General features: G+C 38.2%; 2 protein-coding genes and 1 pseudogene across 2 annotated transcripts; 1 reads left to right on the top strand and 2 right to left on the bottom strand.

Moving 5' to 3' along the window:
• Positions 1–9,403: 9,403 nt before the first annotated feature.
• LOC139196045 (uncharacterized mitochondrial protein AtMg00810-like) lies at positions 9,404–10,660 on the top strand. The gene has a single exon (XM_070821707.1). It carries the CDS (start codon positions 9,404–9,406, stop codon positions 10,658–10,660), a length of 1,257 nt encoding a protein of 418 aa, XP_070677808.1.
• Positions 10,661–11,853: 1,193 nt separating this feature from the next.
• Positions 11,854–15,974, bottom strand: LOC114824765 (integrin-linked protein kinase 1-like; annotated as a pseudogene).
• A 491-nt stretch (positions 15,975–16,465) lies between these two features.
• LOC114824764 (large ribosomal subunit protein uL2my, C-terminal part-like) lies at positions 16,466–18,288 on the bottom strand. The gene is made up of 2 exons (XM_029101994.2): positions 18,145–18,288; positions 16,466–17,302 (listed from the first exon to the last, which is right to left on the bottom strand). Exons 1-2 carry the CDS (start codon positions 18,248–18,250, stop codon positions 16,812–16,814), a joined length of 597 nt encoding a protein of 198 aa, XP_028957827.1. The 5' UTR covers positions 18,251–18,288; the 3' UTR covers positions 16,466–16,811.
• Positions 18,289–21,049: the final 2,761 nt, after the last annotated feature.

Raw genomic sequence — 21,049 nt, 5'->3', positions numbered from 1 at the left:
CATCAAAATGGTGGTGGCACCACCACCAAGTTCGGCTCTCTATATTGCAAGGTTGGACCAATTCCATTGGCCCCACCTACGACACCTACTGTAACATCCCAAAATTTTCAATTTAGAAACCAAACACACAGGTAGGCCACAATAAAAATAATGGTTAATTATAATTCTAACTAACCACACTAAAATAAATAATCATTTTGTTTAGTTTATGGATGCATCTAACCTCCTCGTTAGACTGCTTACGTACCCTATGAATGGATCAAGTCATTTGTAGTTCACAAATTCAATTTCTAACTCATTTTTGAAAAAAATTCAAGTGACTAATAATCACTAACTAGGTTCAAACAAATGAATCACACCAAATGCATTTCAAATATGGATTCAGAATATCAAAATTAGTTTAAAAAAGCAGCATCGGCCCTCTGGCCATGCGTCGCTGTACGTGGCGGTTTCCAGCGAACGGAAACCCCAAATTCCGACGAACTTTAAAAATTACCAAATTTTAGAGGGTTGTAGATAGGGATGGGCAAATACCCATTGGTTATGGGTAACCGAGGTTATCCGCCCATTTAAATTTCATGGTTACGGTTATGGGTAATCGTTTAGATAAATAAACAATTATGGGTATAACCGTTTACCTTTGAAATTTAAATGGGTGGTTATGAGTATTAACCGCGGTTATAAACTTAAACGGTTATTAACACAAACTATGTTCCTTATCAGACAAAACTTAAATCAATGCTATTGACTATAATGCATGGTTTCTATAGTTAATATAATATAGACTCAGCACAGTTTGAGGGACTTGTAGCCGTTGGATCAAATTTTAAGAGTTCGGATCTCCGGATCCTTAGGACTTGGTGTGGGAGATCCGGCTGCGATCTTTGTCCCAGTTTGAGAATATATCATCTCACTGCATGTGTTTGGATATATGCTAGTGCAATGCAATTGAAAATTTTTAATTTGGAGAAAAGATGAACCTACTCTTGCTTTTCATCTTCTCTCTCATCAACTCCTTCGGATTATCATGTAAGCAACAAGCTATCTCTCCCTCTCTCTCTCTCTCTCTCTCTCTCTAAGATTTTTGTTTAATTCAGTTGTTCAAATTTTGGTGACAATTAATATATGATGCAGATGGGTATGATCCATTAGATCCATATGCCAACATAACATTTAGATGAGATTTTCTGCAGCAAAGTGGAACAAATATAAACATATTATATTTGTGTTGAAAAAATATGTAGACTCCTCGATTGTCAAATGACAAATTTTTCTTTTTTAATTTTCAAGTTGTTAAAAAAATATGTAGACAGATAAAAAATGGGTAAATGGTAAAAAAGAAAGGATAAACGGGTTAAAAATGGTAAATGGGTAAATGGGTACTAAACGGTTACATTTAAATGGGTACATGGTTATGGGCATGGTTAACCATTTATAAATGGTTATGGGTATGAGTATAACTGTTTAGGCAAATACTCAACGGGTAAACGGTTATGCAAATATGAGCATAAACGATTATGGATAAATAACCACGGTTAACCGCCCACCATAATCGTTGCCCATCCCTAGTTGTAAAGTTCAATGAGAGGAACAACTTTCATACCTGGGTTGAAGTCCAATTCGGCCGGGTAGTGGCCGAAAAATCCCTTGAACTGCTGGAACCCTTGATTTGGGTAGTTGTCGATTTGCCTCCAAAATAAACTTTGACGCCTCATCCAAGGCTTGGGCCTTGCTCCCAGGGTTGAAAGGAGTCTTTTGGTGGTGGTCATCGATTTGTGAATTTGGGTTAGAAAATTTGGGTTAAAAAGAGCCACCGGAAAAAGGTTAAAGCTACCGGATGCACCCGTGGGTGTATGGCTTTGATTTGTGAATTTGGGTTAGAAAATTTGAAATTTAACCCACCATAGGGATGTTGGGTTCGACGAGAGCTTTCCATAGACACCGGAATCACCTCGAATGGACGTCAGACGGAGAAGTTAGAGCCGGGTCAAGGAACGGGGTCAGGTCGGGTTGTACGGATCCAAAAGGATCTGGTGCTCCCTCACCTCCCTCCTTTCTCTCCCTTCTTCCTCTGCCAATTGGTCCTCTCCCTTCCTCCTTTTCTCTCCCACATCCTTCATTTCCCCTCTTTCTTGCTGCCACCTAGCAGGGTTCAACCCCAATTTTTTTTTTCCACAACGAAAACATCTCTAATTTCTTCGTTATAATTCTGTTTCACGAACGGTTTTCGCCTACGCACTCGTAGGATCGAACTTTATCCAAATATTACAAGAAACATGACAAAATATACGAAGGTAAAATACTTCCTCGTAAAATTACGTTTAGCCCCTAGGGCATTTTCGTCATTTCCACTTATCGATAAAATCTTCCACATAACCATATATGTTAAATTATTCAGGTTGTTACACCTACGACTCTACGTCATGCTACAAGGAACGACAAAACTCGAGCCACCGACACTGTGAAAGGAGGAGCGACTCGAGCCACCATCGTTGTTATGGTGCCATCTATCACCACCATGATACCAGTCCCATCCCCCATGAGACTAACGACAATGCCCACCGAAGCCACCTCAGCTTCCATTTTCCCCAAGGTGCGGCTCTCCTAAACATGGCTAAGGGTTTGCAAGCCCTAGCACGCTAAACCCTAGGCTTTCTTGCCCACAAGATCAAGCCCTAGTCCACGAGGAAACCCTAACCAATGCATGCCACACCTCGCTCATCCTGGTTGACCACAAAACGCTCACTAATCGACCAATCATGCAAGGATAAACCTCACGACAATCGACTGCCTCTAGGCCTCGTGATTTAACAAGACACACCAAGATTTTTGACCTCTAGGTCCAGCTAGAGAACATTCATAGCTTGACAATTCCATGCATAAGTACAAAGAAAGATTAAACTATTATCTGCACTAAGTAACCTTCTCTATATTCTAGAATGGTGTTGTTTTAATTAATTTATTTATGTATTCTTAAAAAAAGTAACGATATAAACTGACATATGTTCTGCTTGTAGAACTCCTGGATGCTTAAAGCATTTGCGAGTATAATTGTAAATTTGGATGAACCATTAATTTAGGCTTGTGTGGGCATATATCTAGTGAGGGGATGTGATCATTTGTAATGGGTGTATCTTTTATAATAAAATTTTATTCTTGGTGTTGTTGATCCTTTTTTTTCCTCTCACTTATAAAATCTTAATATATGGATTCACTATGTTTGAAACAGGAATCTAAGCACCTAACAAATTTATTTCCAATTTTGTAAATGTCACATCTCATTAGAACCCGGAGGGCTATGACTTTTATACCTAGTCTGACAACTACCTACTACTGCCGCCACTGCTCCAGCAGAGATGAACCATAGGCAGGTGAATCCGATTGACCCAGTTGGTCCTTTAGTCCCACAGGTGCAGGCATCGTCTACTTCTTCGGTGGCGCTACCTGTTAGCACCCGGCGTACTCACCAGCGTCCCCGCACTCTAGACCAGATGTCGCCATCGGGATCCATAACCGATGCCTCGGGTACACGACCAAGTATACAATCCTAATTCAATCCCTCATTCCCATGTTAACTGAATTGGGTTATTTTAGGTTCAATTTGTTAAGTTATGTCATGTAAGGATTAAAACATTGTCATCTTTCTGAACCTTTTATTAAACTGTATGTGATCATTGTGTTGGATACATATATTGTTTATGTTATTTTTAGGGTTTTGGGAAGTGTTTTAATTATAGGGGAGGTTATGCCAAAATTTTAGTAGGATTTGTTATTAGTTTTGGGTTAATGTTTTTTTTTTTTTTGTCATTTCTTTGCAGCAAGAGAAACACGCGAGGACCTTGTCGGCAATTGAAGACGGTGAATGTCACCTAGGTGACCAACGGTCGTATCACAATCGGATACACCAACGGTGGAGCAGCCTAGTACATTGGCCCCCAACATTGGGCATGTCGTGCGGACCTTTTGCCCTATGCGGTGGAAGTCTTGGAAGGCGATGCTAGAGGAGACGAAGAACATGGTGTGCAATCAATTGTTCGTAAGTAGCATCGCCTTTTTAATGCTTTTTCATGTAAAATTTATATATTTATATTTAATACTGTTTTTTATTACTAATACTTTCATATTATTTGTTACATTGCAGACAAACTACAATTTGGAGGATATGAACGAGGACATGTTGGCGCACCTCAATTGGCTCTTCTCTAAAAGCTACAAGCAGTGGAAGAGTGACCTGCACCAATATTTCCAGCAGTTTGATGGTCCGCAGGTAGCTCTCGCGGAGGGTTGCCTGAAAAAGTTCGAGGACCGACAAGAGACTTACTTTCTTGTTGCAAACCTGCAAGCTCCCTTTTTAGTTGAAAAATCTGGGCAACATTGTTTTGATTCCCATACATCTCGCAAACATTGTTCCAAAGATGGAAGGAAGACTCTAAATAGCTGAATATCTCAGCTAGCTTCCTCTCCATGGAGTTGAGAAGCCACGACATGACAAGTTAATCCTTGCATAGCCATGTCCCATATAAAGGTGATGAAATTTCAGGTGCCTAAATGATTCTATTTACATAGCCAAGCTTTGATCTTCCACCGAGAGCAAGTGAAACTGCTCGAGACCATGGAAGATAGTTGAACTCATTCAGCAAAACTGAACTGAGTCTTTGATTTGGATTAACTTCTACTTCGGTAAAATTTGAAGTGGGTGAAACACTAAAGCTTGCAGTATCAAGACTAAGAGGATTTTCCTCAACCATTTGAAACAGCAATGGAAAAACAAAGAGGTTAAAGAAGACGATATGCAGAGACAGGCCACTGTGGTCACTGCTCTGATACCATATTGATTTTCAAGGTTTGTATATTTCTCATAAACTTTACAAGAGAGAGAACAAAGCTCTTATAAAGAGCCAGAGAACATATTACAAGATAGAGGAATTTTACCACTATCCACCACATGGTTTCTGCCCTAAGAAACCGTACACACCAAGGATTGAACAAATAACAATAAACAATTAAGCAAATCCTAGATTTTAGGGAGAAATATTGACAAAAAGAAAAGTATGCTTGAACAAGAAGTGAGATGACAAGTTGGAAAGTTGTAGCCATCACTTTAACCCTTGTAGCCATCACTTTAACCTTGTAGCCATCACTTTAACCCATAACTTAGCTATAGTGATGATTACAACCCATACTTGTGACTTTGATCTATTTCAACAATCTTCTACCGTGTGACTTGACTATATACGTTTAATGTAATGTGAAAGCCGAATGTTGATATGATTATCATTATTTAAATTTAAATTAATCAGTAAATTAATTTTGTTTCAGAAAAGTGCTATATGTTCTTCAACTTCATGGATGTTGATACTGAAGATATTACTACAGGTCCAGCAAATTAAGTAGATAAATATGTCATTAGGACGTGATTTGCTGCACTACACGAATCACTCTTCCTTTGTCTATACTGTTGTATTGTATTCTAAATACTTGCCTTCTATGTCTTTACAAAGTCAATTGGTGTAATGTATATATACATACAATATGTGATAATGCAAATCATAAAGGAAATCAATCACAAATCACTACTAATAAAACAGTTTGTGCGACAAGGAAGACTTTGTCGCGCAAAGCAATTTTAGGTCGCACAAAAATTTTGGCGACGCACCAATCGTCGCTCATAATTTGTCGCACAAAGGCCATGAAAAAAAACTTGCGTGACGAATAAGTACAAATTCGCCGCGCTTATAAACAATCACTCGACGCTTTGATATTCGTCGCGCTAAAGTTATACAGACAAAGGCTTTCGTCGTACGATATAAAAGGGTACAAGTGTGCTTTGTGACAACAAATTTCTGGGGATGTCAGAAATTTGTCTCTAAAAAATTTGCGCAACGAAACTTGTAAGACGCGCGTAATTTTGCACGACAACCAATAGGCGTCGCCCAAGTGGAATTTAAAATAAATAAATAAATAAATAGAATAAAAGGAATATTAAAAGAATAATATTTCATACAAATGACAAAAAAAAAAGAAGGATTTTAATAAATAAAAAATGTACATACAAATACAAAGTTTTAAAAGAAAGCGGGAACAAAACTATGAAAAAAAAAAAGCAGAATAATCAATAGGCAAGTCGTTCTGAGGTGCTTGGTAATCTTGCTACTGGTAGGGGGTGGGGTTGGGGACGAGGTTGGAGGTCGACGGGCTTGATTGTTGTGCATGCTCGGTGTGGAAGGGCTTTGAGGGCGATGGTGCAGAAAAACTAAGGAGATGTATTCCGGAGGAACTAAGGGCTTGTACAAGCATTGACATTTGAGACTTGTATGATGTGAGCTCACTCCTCAGGCCAGCGACTTTCTGCGTCAAATTCGTAACCTGGCCCTTTAACTGTGAGGATGATGAGGCTCCACTCCCCTGCCGCCTGGCATTTCCCATCCCCGACAATATGTCCCTGGCCTCTAACCAAAGTCTGGTCCAACATCTCTGTCAAGATGTGAAACCTTGCATCCTCAGGGGGATCCACAGACTCGATCAGCATGTCCGAGGGAAGCTGGGAGGCAGACTCCAGAAGCACCGACTGACTCTTCTCCACCATAGTCGTTTGTGAAAAAAGAAAACATGGATTTTCTATTATACAAAAAATAAATGTATTAGTTGTACTACTTAAAGAACATTAAAAAAAAAAAATAAACGTTAGCAAAAATTAAAAAATGTAAAATAAAAGAAGTCGTAATTAAAAACGCACCACATAGCCCGTCTCTTGAAAATGATGTATACAGGCCTCACACCACAGATGCTTCCGTGCTTCTGAAGAAAGCTGAGAAGATAAGATTTTTCAACTCTTGGCTAGTCTTAGCTCAGACTATGAAAATCTACATAGTCACATTTTGATGAACAGTGAGCTACCTTCCTTCTCAAGTGTATGTGCCATTATTCAACATGAAGAAACTCGAAGGAAAGTGATGAATCTTGAAACCAAAAACATATTGCCTGAGTCTAGGGCATACTTTTCAAACCACAAGTTCTCGGATGATAGAAGAGACAAGGGCAAAAGGTTTGACCTGAAGTGCAAACATTGCAACTATGGTGGACACACCATTGACAAATGTTGGATTTTACATCCTGAGCTCAAGCCAAACTTCCAAAAGAACAAGGGGCTCCAGAGAAACTCACAACCATCCTTGTACAAGGCTAATCATGCAGCTTTAGCTGCTCTTCCTTCCTCAAGTGAAAGCTTTCTTGACTTTACTTCTAATCCAGTGAACTTGATCAACGAGTTTGCTGTCTATTTACAAGGGAGACAAAGAAGTGGAGATCTAGAGAATACAACTGGAACTGAAATTGAAAGCCCTATTGCCTTGCTGAGCAAATTTGTTGGGTTTCTTGCTGATTCTGATCATGGAGGCTCAAGTAAACAAATTCCAGGTATATTGAAAGCGTTCTCCACTGCTTTAAATGCTAGTCTTGTGCATGATTATTGGATAATAGACTCAGAAGCCACGTACCATATGACAAACAAATCTTCACATTTATATGACTTCGAAAAAATGAAAAACTCTTCACATGTGTCAGTAGCAAATGGTAAGGGTGTCTCAATTGTTGGAAAAGGGAAAATTAAGTTGATCTCTGATCAAATAGAGTCATCAGCCTTGTATGTTCCTTCCTTTCCATTTCATCTTTTACCAGTAGGAAAAATCACAAGACAACTAAATTGTCATGCTATTTTTTCTTCTGATCAGGTTGTCTTTCAGGACATAGTCCCCAAGAGGAAGATTGGTGAGGGTTTCTTCCTAAATGGGTTGTACTATCTTTCAAAGAATCTTTCAAAACCTAAGAGTCTTCAAGTCAGCTCAAGCCCTTCTCAGGAATAACTAATTTGGCATCATCGTCTTGCTCATCCCTCAAACCATGTTTTGTCCGTTTTGTTTCCCACAATATGTAAAGGTAATTTGGAGTGTGATACTTGTCACTTCTCCAAATCTACTAGGTTACCTTTCAATTCCTCAAGGTCTAGAGCTAGTAAATTATTTGAACTTGTTCATTCAGATATCTGGGGACCTACAATTGAATCTTTTGATGGTTATAAATACTTTGTAACCTTTGTGGATGATTATTCAAGGATTACTTGGTTGTACCTTTTAAAGTGCAAGAGTGAAGTCATGAATGTGTTTAAAGATTTTCATAAACTTGTAACAACTCATTTTGATTGTCATATTCACACCTTAAGGTCTGATAATGGCACTGAGTACATGTCAAATAACATGTCTCAATACTTAAGTTCTCATAGGATATTCCATCAAACAAGTTGTGTTGGCAATCGTCAACAAAATAGAGTGGCCGAGAGGAAAAATAGGGATTTGCTTGAAAAGACTAGAGCCTTAATGTTACATATGAATGTTCCCAAGAAGTTTTGGTCTCAAGGGGTGCTTTCTGCTACCTATTTGATCAATAGATTGCCTAGTAGGGTGTTGGATCAAAAATCTCCCTACGAAGTCTTGAAAGGAAGAAAGATTGACTTGTCTCATTTGAAATTTTTTGGTTGTACTTGTTATGTTCATGTTGCTTCAATACACCGTGACAAGCTTGACCCAAGAGCTAGCAAATGTGTTTTCTTGGGATATTCTTCAACACAAAAAGGTTACAAGTGTTACAATCCTTCTTCAAGGAAAATCATTATCTCAAGGGATGTAAAGTTTGATGAGACTACACCTTTCTTTGAACAATCAGTGGAGGGTTTAAGTCAGGGGGAGAATGCCTTCGAAATCTTCCCTTTACCAAGACCAACAACCAATGAGGAAAATATATCCATGTCCACTGACAGAGAACATGAGAATTCTCTAAGTCATGAAGAGGAAATCTTGCTAGAACCATCAATTCAGTCACCTACATCTCACTCACCTCCTGAGAACCCAGAATCATCACCTGTCTTACCTCAAGGAAGAAAAAATCCTTCTAGTAATCGTCAACCTCCTTTAAGGCTGTGGATTATGTGACTTACAATGCAATGTATCCCGTTGCTAAGTACCTTTCATACTAAAGGGTGGCACCCAAGCATGCAGCCTTTCTCAATTCCATATCTAATGCTTCTGAACCAAGAAGTTTTCAGGAGGCAATGCAGCAAGATGGGTGGAAGAAAGCTATGAATGAAGAGTTGAAAGCCTTGGATGACAATAGAACGTGGAGTGTTATCAAGTTACCACCAGGAAAAAAAGCAGTGGGAAGTAGATGGGTGTACAAAACCAAGTTCCATTCTGATGGCACCTTGGAAAGACACAAGGCTAGACTGATAGCTCGTGGTTTTACTCAAACTTTTGGGATAGATTACAAGGAGACCTTTGCTCCTGTAGCTAAAATGAACACAATTCGAGTGTTGTTATCTGTTGCAATTAACCATGCATGACCTCTATATCAAATGGATGTCAAAAATGTATTTCTGAATGGTGAACTTGAAGAAGAAGTTTACATGAAACTCCATCCTGGTCATCCTCAATCCAGTGACCCCGAGTTAGTTTGCAAACTGCACAAATCTATTTACAGATTAAAAAAATCTCCTTGTGCTTGGTATTTAAAGTTGAGCTCAGTTATTGAAGAAGTTGGCTTAAAGAGAAGCAATGCAGATTCATCTCTCTTTGTTCGAATTTGTCCCAGTGGAACTTTAGTGGTTCTTATTTATGTGGACGATCTCATTGTCACTGGTGATAATGCCAGTGAAATTGTGTTACTAAAGAACACCCTTAAGCAGAAGTTTGCCATCAAAGATCTTGGGACACTCAAATATTTCCTTGGCATTGAAATGGCAACTTCTAAGAAGGGAATGTTTTTGAATCAACGAAAGTATATTCTCGATTTGCTTCAAGAAGCTGATATGTTGGATTGCAAGCCTGCCTTTATACCCCTTGACTGCAAACACAAAATGACCATGGATGGAGAAACACTCACTGATATCAGTTACTACCAAAGGTTAGTTAGGAGACTTATTTATCTTACAATAACAAGGCCGAACATTGCCTTTGCTGTCAGCCTTGTGAGTCAATTTATGCATTCTCCAACAATGGATCATTTGCAAGTTGTTAAGAGAATATTGCGGTACTTGAAAGGTTCTGTGGGACATGGTATTTTGATGCAAAACAATGCTCACACTCAGATTCTTGGTTACACTGACGCGGACTGGGCAGGTAACCCCTTGGATCGCAAGTCAACTACTGGTTTCTGTATTTTTGTTGGAGGTAATCTAGTAAGTTGGAAAAGCAAGAAGCAAAGTGTGATTGCTCGATCAAGTGCTGAGGCCGAGTATATGGCTATGGCAACTACTGCTTGTGAATTAATCTGGCTTAAAGGCCTTCTTTCTGAGTTAGGGTTTCCTAGCTCTCAACCAATGACTCTCATGTGTGATAACCAAGCAGCCATGCATATAGCTTCTAATCCTATTTTTCATGCGAGGACCAAGCATATCGAGGTTGACTGCCATTACATCCGTGAAAGGGTTCAATCAAATATCATACAAACTCGTTACACTTCGAGTTCTTGTCAGTTTGTTGATCTCTTCACCAAGCCATTGGCGACTGCCGTGTTTCAAGGTCTTTTGTCCAAGCTTGGATCAATCAATCTCCTCGATCCAAACTTGAGGGGGAGTGTTGAAATAGATCAAAGTCACAAGTATGAGTTGTAATCATCACTATAGCTAAGTTATGGGTTAAAGTGATGGCTACAAGGTTAAAGTGATGGCTACAAGGGTTAAAGTGATGGCTAAAACTTTCCAACTTGTCATCTCACTTCTTGTTCAATCATACTTTTCTTTTTGTCAATATTTTTCCCTAAAATCTGGGATTTACTTAATTGTATATTGTTATTTGTTCAATCCTTGGTGTGTACGGTTTCTTAGGGCAGAAACCATGTGGTGGATAGTGGTAAAAGTCCTCTATCTTGTAATATGTTCTCTGGCTCTTTATAAGAGCTTTGTTCTCTCTCTTGTAAAGTTTATGAGAAATATACAAACCTTGAAAATCAATAAAGACAACTGGACTTACCTGGACAAAGTCAAGTAAAAGTGCAAAACCTAGATTTGCAAAGAACTTACAAAGTTCTTTTCTTGGACTTGTTTAGGTTTCACTTGCTTAAGTACTATCAACTTTATATAATTTTTTACGCATGTTTTTGTGGGCTCACTTTGTAATATATTTTAACGATCCAAATCGTTCATTTTTTAGAACATCATTCATAGATCATTTTTACAAAAAAAATTAGACAAATCCAAGACCATTAAGACATTATGAACAAATACGATTCTACAAAAAAACCCTAAATCCTTAATCTAACGGTCATATGATTTCAGATTTGGATGATTTACGGTAGATATGATTTTGAGAGAAGACCTAAAAGATAGATGGTTCGGATTGTTGAAAATAGTACGACGTGAGCCCCACAAAAATGTATGTAATATATTGTGTAAAAAAGGAAGTGCTATAGATCCGCCCCATATATATTTTATCTTTGAAGTCTTACAACTCGACTGTTGTCTCATAATAAAAAATAACAAGACAAATGTTTGTGTTGGACACTCACAAGAAGGTGTAGGACTCTCATTATTTTAAGGTATGGAATGAGATTAAAAAACAATGGTGAGAGTTTAAGACAAACTTATAGTGTTTTTGTTTTATGCAATTTCTTCTCTCTATTGTGAAGATTTTTATCTTAATTTTCGCTTTGTTTTTTTATTTTTTATTTTTTATTTTTAACCCAAAACCTTGTCCAAAGAGTTTTTACAAATTAGCTGAGACTGAGGCATAGGTTGATTACTTTGATTGATGATTTCAAATTCTAGCATATTTGCGTGGGATAATTTTCTTAGGGAGTCGCAAAATATTTTTAACATTAGGATTAAGTTGATTAACGTTGTGTGCTTTTAAAGGAGAATGTTTTTCCTATCAAAGCCCCCCTCTTGATTATTAATTACATTGCAACGTCAAGCCCCAGCACCTAGTCTACGCCCAAGCCCTTTTCTCTATTCGTTTTCCAAAGGAACTAAGACTGCCTCCTCTTCTTCCTGCACATCATCAAATCATAGAATGCGTTACAGTGCAGTAAGAAAATGAAATCTACAACTTGTCCGTGTGCGAGAGAAAATACTACGAACCTTTAGAAGATAAACAGATGATAGACGTACCAAGGCAGCTTAAACATGTCTTTCCACCATCCCTGCTTTGCTTTGAGCAATTTGAAACTATCTTGTCCAACCGTACAATAATTTCCGAGAAAATTGGCCTCATAACAGGTTCTGGATTCCAACATTCCTCAATCAACCTGCATGCATATCATTTTAGCATCATCAATTAAGCATTACAGTTCCCCGTTCAGATACGACGAGAAAAAGTTACCGCATGTTAATCAGTTGACCATGCGGTGACTTGTATTGAAATCAAACTTACTCTTTTACTACAGGGGGATAACTTTTTGATTTGGTCCTCAGCTGCGGTCTTTTTCCTTCCAAACACATCAGTTTCGCAGCCTCTTCCATAGGCTTGGGATCGAATGGTTGTAATCCCTCAACCATCTATGAGAAAACAAAACCACACAAAGACCAGTTATTACTTATTTCAAAATAATAAGCAGCAACGTAATTTTTTTCCACACAAGATAAAAAGAAAAAACCATCCACAAAATTCCCCCAAGCCATCGGTGTTTTAAAATATGAATTCAAAGGTCAATGTCTGCAAGAGTGCTATGTTCACAGCAAAGTGTTTATGTGTAGTGCGTAAGCTTGAGAAAGCAATGTACTGTATATTCTAGAAACCCAGGAAAGTAAACTAATTTAGAAGTGCTGAACTGACAATGAATTATACTTGATAACACGATGAAGATAGTGAAAATGAAAGGTACCTCATATAATATAAGACCGAAAGAGTATGCATCCACACTTCTGGTGAAAATTTCATCTTTGTAGATCTCAGGTGCCACATATAAACATAGAATGAAAGAGGACAAATTATAATTCTAGTCCTGATGACGAGTTTCAGATGAGTAGATATAGTATTCTTTTTGCAAAAAACAGAAATATACAATGTTTTGAGAGCAACAAGCACATCCTGTATACACTAATACGCATGTAGTACTTGTGTAGATTGATCAGCTTTTGTCTAATTAAATGATTCAAAAAGGATTCTTCTAGATTTTCCCAGAAATTAAGAACTTGCGCTCCTATAGAGTCGAAGAGAAAATTTCCTTCCCAAAGAGCATAAGTTAAGCAACAATCAGAATCCAAAAATTTTAATTATGAATATATTTCTACTCGTAAAGACCGAATAATTTTATCATAGAGTGCAGATCGTGAGAGATGAATCCAAGGCAAGAAAGTGATTCAGTTGTACAAGAGCTTACTTGAAAGGTCAGTGTCAGCCCAAGGCCGTGCTAGTTTTGCTTTGTCAGGTGAGATTTTTGACAATCTTAACAAGCCAAATCCAGCTACTTTCAGTTGACCTCCATTATCGAGCAAAATATTTCTGGCACCTCACCAAAATTTCAAATATTAATTAACCGTACATCCCAACTAGAACCATAAAAAAATATTAATAGGCAATTATTATACCAATTACATCAACTTGTGCATTTGGTTGTTTGGCTTTAAATCAGTGGATTACTGGGTCTGGTTTACATTCATGAAGATAATTCACGCCCCTGGTAACAAGAATAAGAAAAGAAAAATGTCATAAATGTGAATTGGCTGAACCTAGCTAGACAGTTAGAAGGAAGAACATGCTTGAGGTACTCATAGATATATAAACCATATGATACAATTTATGTGCTTGTCATCTGAACATAAAACTTTTATTTATTTATTTATTTTTTGCATGCTGAATTTATATTTGAATGAGGAAGTTTTTAAAAGAATAATTGGCAGAAAAACATATACATGCTTTGCAATGCCAAGAGCAAATCTTAGGGCTTTTGATAGAGATAAGCGCCCTTTCTTTTGAAGATAGCTTCCCAAGTCACCCTGAAATATCACCATCAAAGCATTGCCAAGTCATGGTTAAGATATTTAAGTGCATATGAGTGCGCGCACACACATTCAATAAATATGCAGAGAGAGAGAGAGAGAGAGAGCTTACTTCGAATGATACTCTGAAACAATCATCATCGGTATATTTTGGGTAATGGCACCAACAAATTAAACAACATTAGGATGCCAAACCTTCTCTAACAACTCCAGCTCATGTTTGAAAGCATTACTGTAGGATTTAAGGAAATATGAAGAAAGAATGCAACATAAAACCATATAAGTCTATAACATAAAAATGTGCCATCCCACACTGAACTAATGGCTCTGCAAATACCTAAGGAGCAATTCAATTTCAAACAACAAGAAGATTACATAAATTGTACTACTTTAGAAATAAGGGGTAGTACAACATCACCTAAATGGTTTTCAGGGGATGAGAGTACATACATGCTTTCAGGGTCTGTATAGCAATCCTTGTCAAGTATCTTTACAGAAACCTTCGTACCATTCCATTTAGCCACTTGATACGATCCCCGTTGAGAAAAAGGGAGAAATATATCAGCACTCTGTCTTAACAAGAAAGCACACATTAATTGTCTTGCCGATCTGCAACATTATGCACATCCTGATAGGAGTTCAATAATAGGGGACTCAGACTTCCAATTTTCCTGAGTACAAAGAAACTGCTTTCAATCACCCGAAGACTTGAGACATCATAAATACTACTACTAGACCGAAGCATACATGAACATTGAAAAGTAGAGCAGAAATCTACAAATGGTGGAGAAAAGGAGAAAAGGGACAACCTTTGTGATACCGTCACTCTTTCGAACTTGAAGCTCTAACGGATTGAGCTCATACTCTGGAACTTCTCGAGGATTCACAACAGTCATTGGTGCCTTCCTGAATTTGTAGAAAATAAAAACAAAGAGAACACAACAAATGTATTAATCTCCACCTGCAGACAGGCTAAATTTTTCAATCCGAGAGGAAGAAAGAAGCTGATCGGACGACCGGAACTTTGGCTCCACGGGATTTCAGAATATTGTAAACTTCCGTATTCCCGTAAATACTTAGCATCTGCAGCTGCCTGTCCACATTCAATTTGAAATATTCAATCTCCCACATTATAATATCACAAATACGAACCTGTAAGCATATTCTATTTACAATCATAATAATCTGATTAAAATTTGATTAATTTAAACAAACAGATTAACAGAGAGAATTAATGGAAAGGATAATTAAACTGATTCATCATCCTTGATTGAGGAGGTCCTCGACGCCTTGATTGAGGAGGTTCATGGTGGAGTCGAGATTCTCGGGGACGGAGAGATCGACGTCGTCGTCATCGTCGTGGGAAGGGCTGCGGCGGACGGGGTCGAGGGAGGACTGCCTGCCGAAGCTGAAGCGCAAGTTGTTCCTCCTGGGGTCGAGCGAGGATTGGCGGGAGAACTGGCGACTGAGGTTCCGGCGCAGCGACCCCATCGAGAACTGCCGTGATATGCCCCGCTTCAGCTGCGCCGCGATGTTCTCCATTTAATATAATCCAATGGAAGAAGTACGCGCATGCACAGCAGCTGTTATACAATTACAGATACACGATCATCTCTGTCAACTCCTCCTCCTTATTTTTGTTGGGGATCAACTTGTTACCCGTAATGCTGGTGGCGGTGGTGGGGTCGGGATCGAGAGCTTCAATGCGGGGCTCTGAGAGAGAGGTTAAGCTCTCCATTCCAATCGACGCGGTGAGAGGAGGAAATGAGGTCTCGAACGAGAGAGCGAGAGGAGAGAGAGAGATAGAGGGGGAGGAATGTCAGTGATGTAATTTTATGCCTCCGGTTTCCAGTTCCACAGACTGCCGCGGAAAAGCCGGTTTGGATGTTTTTTTTTTTTTTTTTTTTTGTTGCTTTTTTGGACGTATAAAACGCGGCAAACTTCAGTTTCTGTTATTATTTGTGTCATTATTCAAGAGCAATTACCTGTGACAAAATTACACGTAATTGCTTTTTTAATTCATTTTATTTATGGTCAGGCTGAATTTGGTTTGATTTGGGTATTGTACAGGCACAGCAGCAGATGAGAATGACATGGATTAAGCCTAAAAGAGGAATTGGCTGCCTCTAACAAAACAAGGATCAAGGAAGATCATGTCAGGCAAACCTTACTGGATCAGGCAAGATCAATCCAATTTCTCTGTGTTACAGGAAAGGCCCTCAAACAAGGTAAACTTTTGCCATGGGTGAAGAAATAAGGTGATTTTTCATTCCAACTGATCAAGTGTGTGTTTCTCATCAAGACAGTCCCGGCTCTACAAACCTATCGCAAATCAAACAATTCTAAAAGGGCAATGAATTCTGAAACGTCACATACCTTGATGCGTACATGGCATGCCTATCATTTCTCAAAGCACAGGCGATAAGCCTATGTTAGAAACAAAACCAAACTAAACATCTGCGATATTTGCAAAAACAGACATCAAGGACGAAACTTCAAATATCATTGTCTATCATCAAGTCAACTCAGTACATTGGCAAAACTGTAACAAATGCAACCTGGAATTGATTCAGGTAATCAACATCAAACCCGCTCGATACCAAATCATTAACATCAGGTAAAATGCATTACAGTTAAAGCAACTAAGCTACTTACACAGCTTAATCCAGAAAACCAACACTTTCAGTAATTTGGCCAGGGAATAAGGTATGCAAACCTTGAATATCTTCTGAAGAGTTAAACATCTAAGTGCGACTTTTATTGCCATCTGAACTCATCACAAAGCTAACTTCCACACTAGTGTCAACATAAAGTGAATGATAAAACATTACTTTCTACGCTTGTTGGGACCGGTCTTGTAACCACCCTTGGTAGGCTTTCCCCAAGGTGTTCGAGAACCCTTCCCATGAGACCCACTACTCTTGCTCTTACCCTCACCTCCACCATGAGGATGATCAACTGGATTCATTGCCACTCCTCTAACCGTTGGTCTAATGCCTCGCCACCGGTTTTGCCCAGCCTTATAGAGTTTCTTGGGCTTATTTCCATCACTTGGGACTGTACCAATAGTAGCCTGGCACTTAGCATCAATCCATTTTTCAACACCTGAAGGCAGTCTCACTAAACACCTTGAAGCAGTGGGTTCTTTCAAAATCTTTGCAAAAGTGCCTGGTGCTCGAACTAACTTGCCACCTTGGCCCGGGTTCATCTCGATGCTGTGTATTTTGGCTTGAATGTGCATATCAGCAAGAGGCATGCACCTTCCGTATTGTGAATTGATATCATAGTGAAACAACTGATTACTTGAACCAGCTACATCTGTGGAAAGTATAACAATACAAGTAAAGTTCGTTTCGGCGGCAACTAGATCAAGGCAATTAAAAGGAAAGGTTTTTCCTAGTTTTCCAGATGGCTCACGGAAAGCAACACCGCAAAATGGACACAACCATTCTCAGGATCATTGCTAAAATTAATATGGGTGTAAACTGCAAAGGTAGTTTACAGTGCAGAAGAAAGAGACGACGCCAAAGAGAAGGAAATGAAATAGCATAATATCAACATAGAAGACGATTGTTCTTTTATGGATACAACGGTTATTTTCTTATCATTGTTTTGTTTAAGACAAACAGAACATCTGTATTGTCTTCTCAAGTAGAAACATCCCAGATTCCACAAACTATGGCAAAAACATCCTTTGAAATACAACTGTTCATTCATCGAACTCTAGCCACCTACTGCCTACTGGCTCTGCCATAACTTTCTGCTTAACCCTATATAGCATTGACCTTCTAGTTGTCAGGGTATTTCTCCTAATTTTATAAACTAACAAGCTTTCCTATAGAAATTATACAGACAATAACTTCACTCAAGAATTCACTTCAAATCTGAGTAACCAATAACTGAAATCCACATTTCTTCCCCCTTTAATTTCTCAGAAACCAAACAGCAATTTGGCTTAAACCTCCAACCCAATGAACTTAACATGCAAGCTTAAACATCTTTACCAGCTCCAATCAGCTAATTTAATAGCAATTTGGCTTAAACATCCTACCCAATGAGCTTAACATGCAAGCTTAAACATCTTTACAGCTCCAATCAGCTAATTTAAAATGATCTGAAATGTGGAATAGGAAATGCAGAAATGGCATGAAAGGAAATACCGGTGGAGAGAGTGCGAGTAGGGGCGGTGACGTTGATGACGTTGGAGTGTCGTAGGAGCCTACTCAACAGGGAAGACGAAGCTGCTCCAGCTCTCCACACCGCCATTCAATACACTTCTAGGGTTTCCTCCTCGTTTCTTGTTTGTTCGCGCTGCCGAATTCAATCGGTGCTCTACGTTTTGGTTCCTGCCCAACTAAAGGGAGAGTGAGTTAAAGGTTTAGGTTATGACTAGTATGCCACTTTGTGGCACCATTGATCTTGAGAATTTTTATTTTTAATTTTCTCCAATATCTTAACACAACTATTTCAGCAAACAATATTGATCTTTGTGGCACCTTCTTACATTGCATCCTCTATGTGACAAATGTTTCTGATAGACATGCTTGCATGCATAAACATCAAAGGATAATTAAACTAAATATCAGATAACCCATCACAACTGGTTCATACTCGCAGGAAAGAAATGAAATTGCAAATCGGACAGAAGAAACAGAAAACACAAACATCCACCATAGATTTGAGCTTATAACAACACAAGAAAGTATCAAATCTATGCCTTAGCTTAACAAGATTTAATAGACAAAGCATACGACAAGCAGATTCAAACATGTTCAATTTGTAGAGGAGGATGTTGTCTTCCTAATGATATCTCTCAACTAGTATTACATGCACACTACGCAGAAAAATATCTTTAAAAGAACAAGTTAAAATGCATACCATGCTTAATCAAGACTAATACTATTGGAGCATTATCCCGAATTTTCATAAACCAATAAATGGAATAGTCATTCTACTGTTCATGGAAGTAAGATGTTTCCAGTTTTCATAATCCTGCTAAGATGTTTCTAGTTTTCTTATTAAGTAATTACTTCTACCTTTTTTATAGTGGTAAACTTATTAATCTGTAATTGCAATTGATTTGAGTTCCTTTTTATAGTGGGGATGTTATTAATCTGTTAGTATACGGGATGCACCTTGATTATGGGATTTAATAGTATACGGGATGTACAAATCCCAAATCTTTCAAGCATTTTATCAGAAAACTTTGCACACAATTCACAACAAATTGCAAATTGAATCCGAAAAATTGGAGATACACATATGAATACTAAAACATATGAATACTAACAAGCTGAGATGCAATTTGAGAGCAAAAAAGAAAACACTACTATACTCAAAGAGAGATCCTGATACATGTCAATACACCATGCCAAAAAACAAAAAGAAGAATACAAGAATCTTGATGATGAAAACATTAATGGTCTGTATGGAAATGGTATGCTATCAGTTGATGTAGAATGCATTTTTTCAATCAATTTCTACGACTCAAGTTCTACTCCTTTCGCTTATCTAGTTCCAGCCCAAACTAAAGATTTAACGGTTCAAAAACCCGAAGAATCAAAAGCTACAAAATACAGTAGAAAATTCCGTTGTGACAGTACATACTAAAACTAACTACTATATATATTTTTCCTAAAGCAGGTCATGTCCTCTGAAATTCTGAATTCAAAAGTGAAGTGCTTTTGCTCAGGACCTTTCCTTTTACTCTCCCCCTACACTACATTAGCCTAACGCCTCCTTTTTTAATACCAACAGTCTGCCAAAATCCAAAAACAACAGCATCCTCTGTCCTGCGATTTGTTAGACATAATGCAGAGACCTAATCAATGCCTGTTCTTTCTCTCGGTGACAATCGACATTAGCCTCAAAACTAAAGATTTAACCTAAGACCTAATCAATGCAAAAACAACAGACATAATCCAAGTGACAACCTAAGACCTAATCAAGCATTGTATATGTCCTAGCAAATAACAGCTGACCACAAGTCAACATATTTCACTATCAATTTAAAACAGGAAACGAAATATAATTTAAAAACAAAAAGAGAAGGAAACAACAACAACAACCCAATTCCAATCCAAAAACCAACCCAAACAAAGCAAACTCAATACTTTTAATTTCATGAGGGTAAATTAACGGCTCCAAATTACCCAAAAATGGAAATTTTAATTGGAGAATATACAAATGAACAAATGAACAAATTTTACACAAAACCCATGAACAAAAAGCAAAACCCATTATCCAAAACACAACCAAAAAAAAAAAAACCGAAAAGGGTCGGAAATAAAAAGCAGCATTAGATTACCAAAACGAAATTGTTCTCACACCCGGCCTTCTTTGGAGATGAGCCTCCATAGTCTCCCACAATACATTCACAAGTGGCTTACATCATTAAAACCCAGTTAACCGAATCGTATAAACAATCCAATTAACGAGAAAAAAACACAATATATGCCAATTAAGTCACGTAATTTAATGATCATCAAGAAATAAAGTAAGAAAATTGAGATTTGAGAGAGCAGCAGGAAAAGGGGAAAAAAAAAAAAAAAAACTAGAAACCCAAAATCTCCAATCCAATCACACCGAGAAAGCATAATTTGCACAACAAAAGCACAATCGCAGTTGAAATTATCAAACAAAAATCAACTAATTCCGAATTAATTCGAAGCTGTTCTGAAGAGACCACCTAAAATCAAGCTCAAGTAAAATCTGAGAAAAAATAGACGAATCTAATCTGCAGAAACGAAAAGTAATCGAAATGAAAGAAGAGGTGGAAGGGAATCGGAGCTTACCAGAGAGAGTGGTGGAGTTCAGTTTGAGGGAAGAAGATGAGGGAGATAACCGGGGCCAGAACGAAGGAGCACAGCGATCTCTCAGTCTCACAGAGCAACGGCGTGCTAGAGAGAGTGAGTTGCGAGCAACCTGAGGGTTTTGGATTAGGACTACTGAAATTACACAAAAGTCCTTACTAAGGGCTGTTAACGAGTTTCGCGGATTCATCCAAACTGACCCGTTAAGGCGCAGAAAGTTCCAACCAGCTGTAAGTTTATACATGAGTGTACA

This window comes from Malus domestica, chromosome 05, assembly GCF_042453785.1.
Source record: "Malus domestica chromosome 05, GDT2T_hap1".
NCBI classification, from domain to species: Eukaryota; Viridiplantae; Streptophyta; class Magnoliopsida; order Rosales; family Rosaceae; genus Malus; species Malus domestica.
This window is presented reverse-complemented; position numbering and strand designations above follow the sequence as displayed.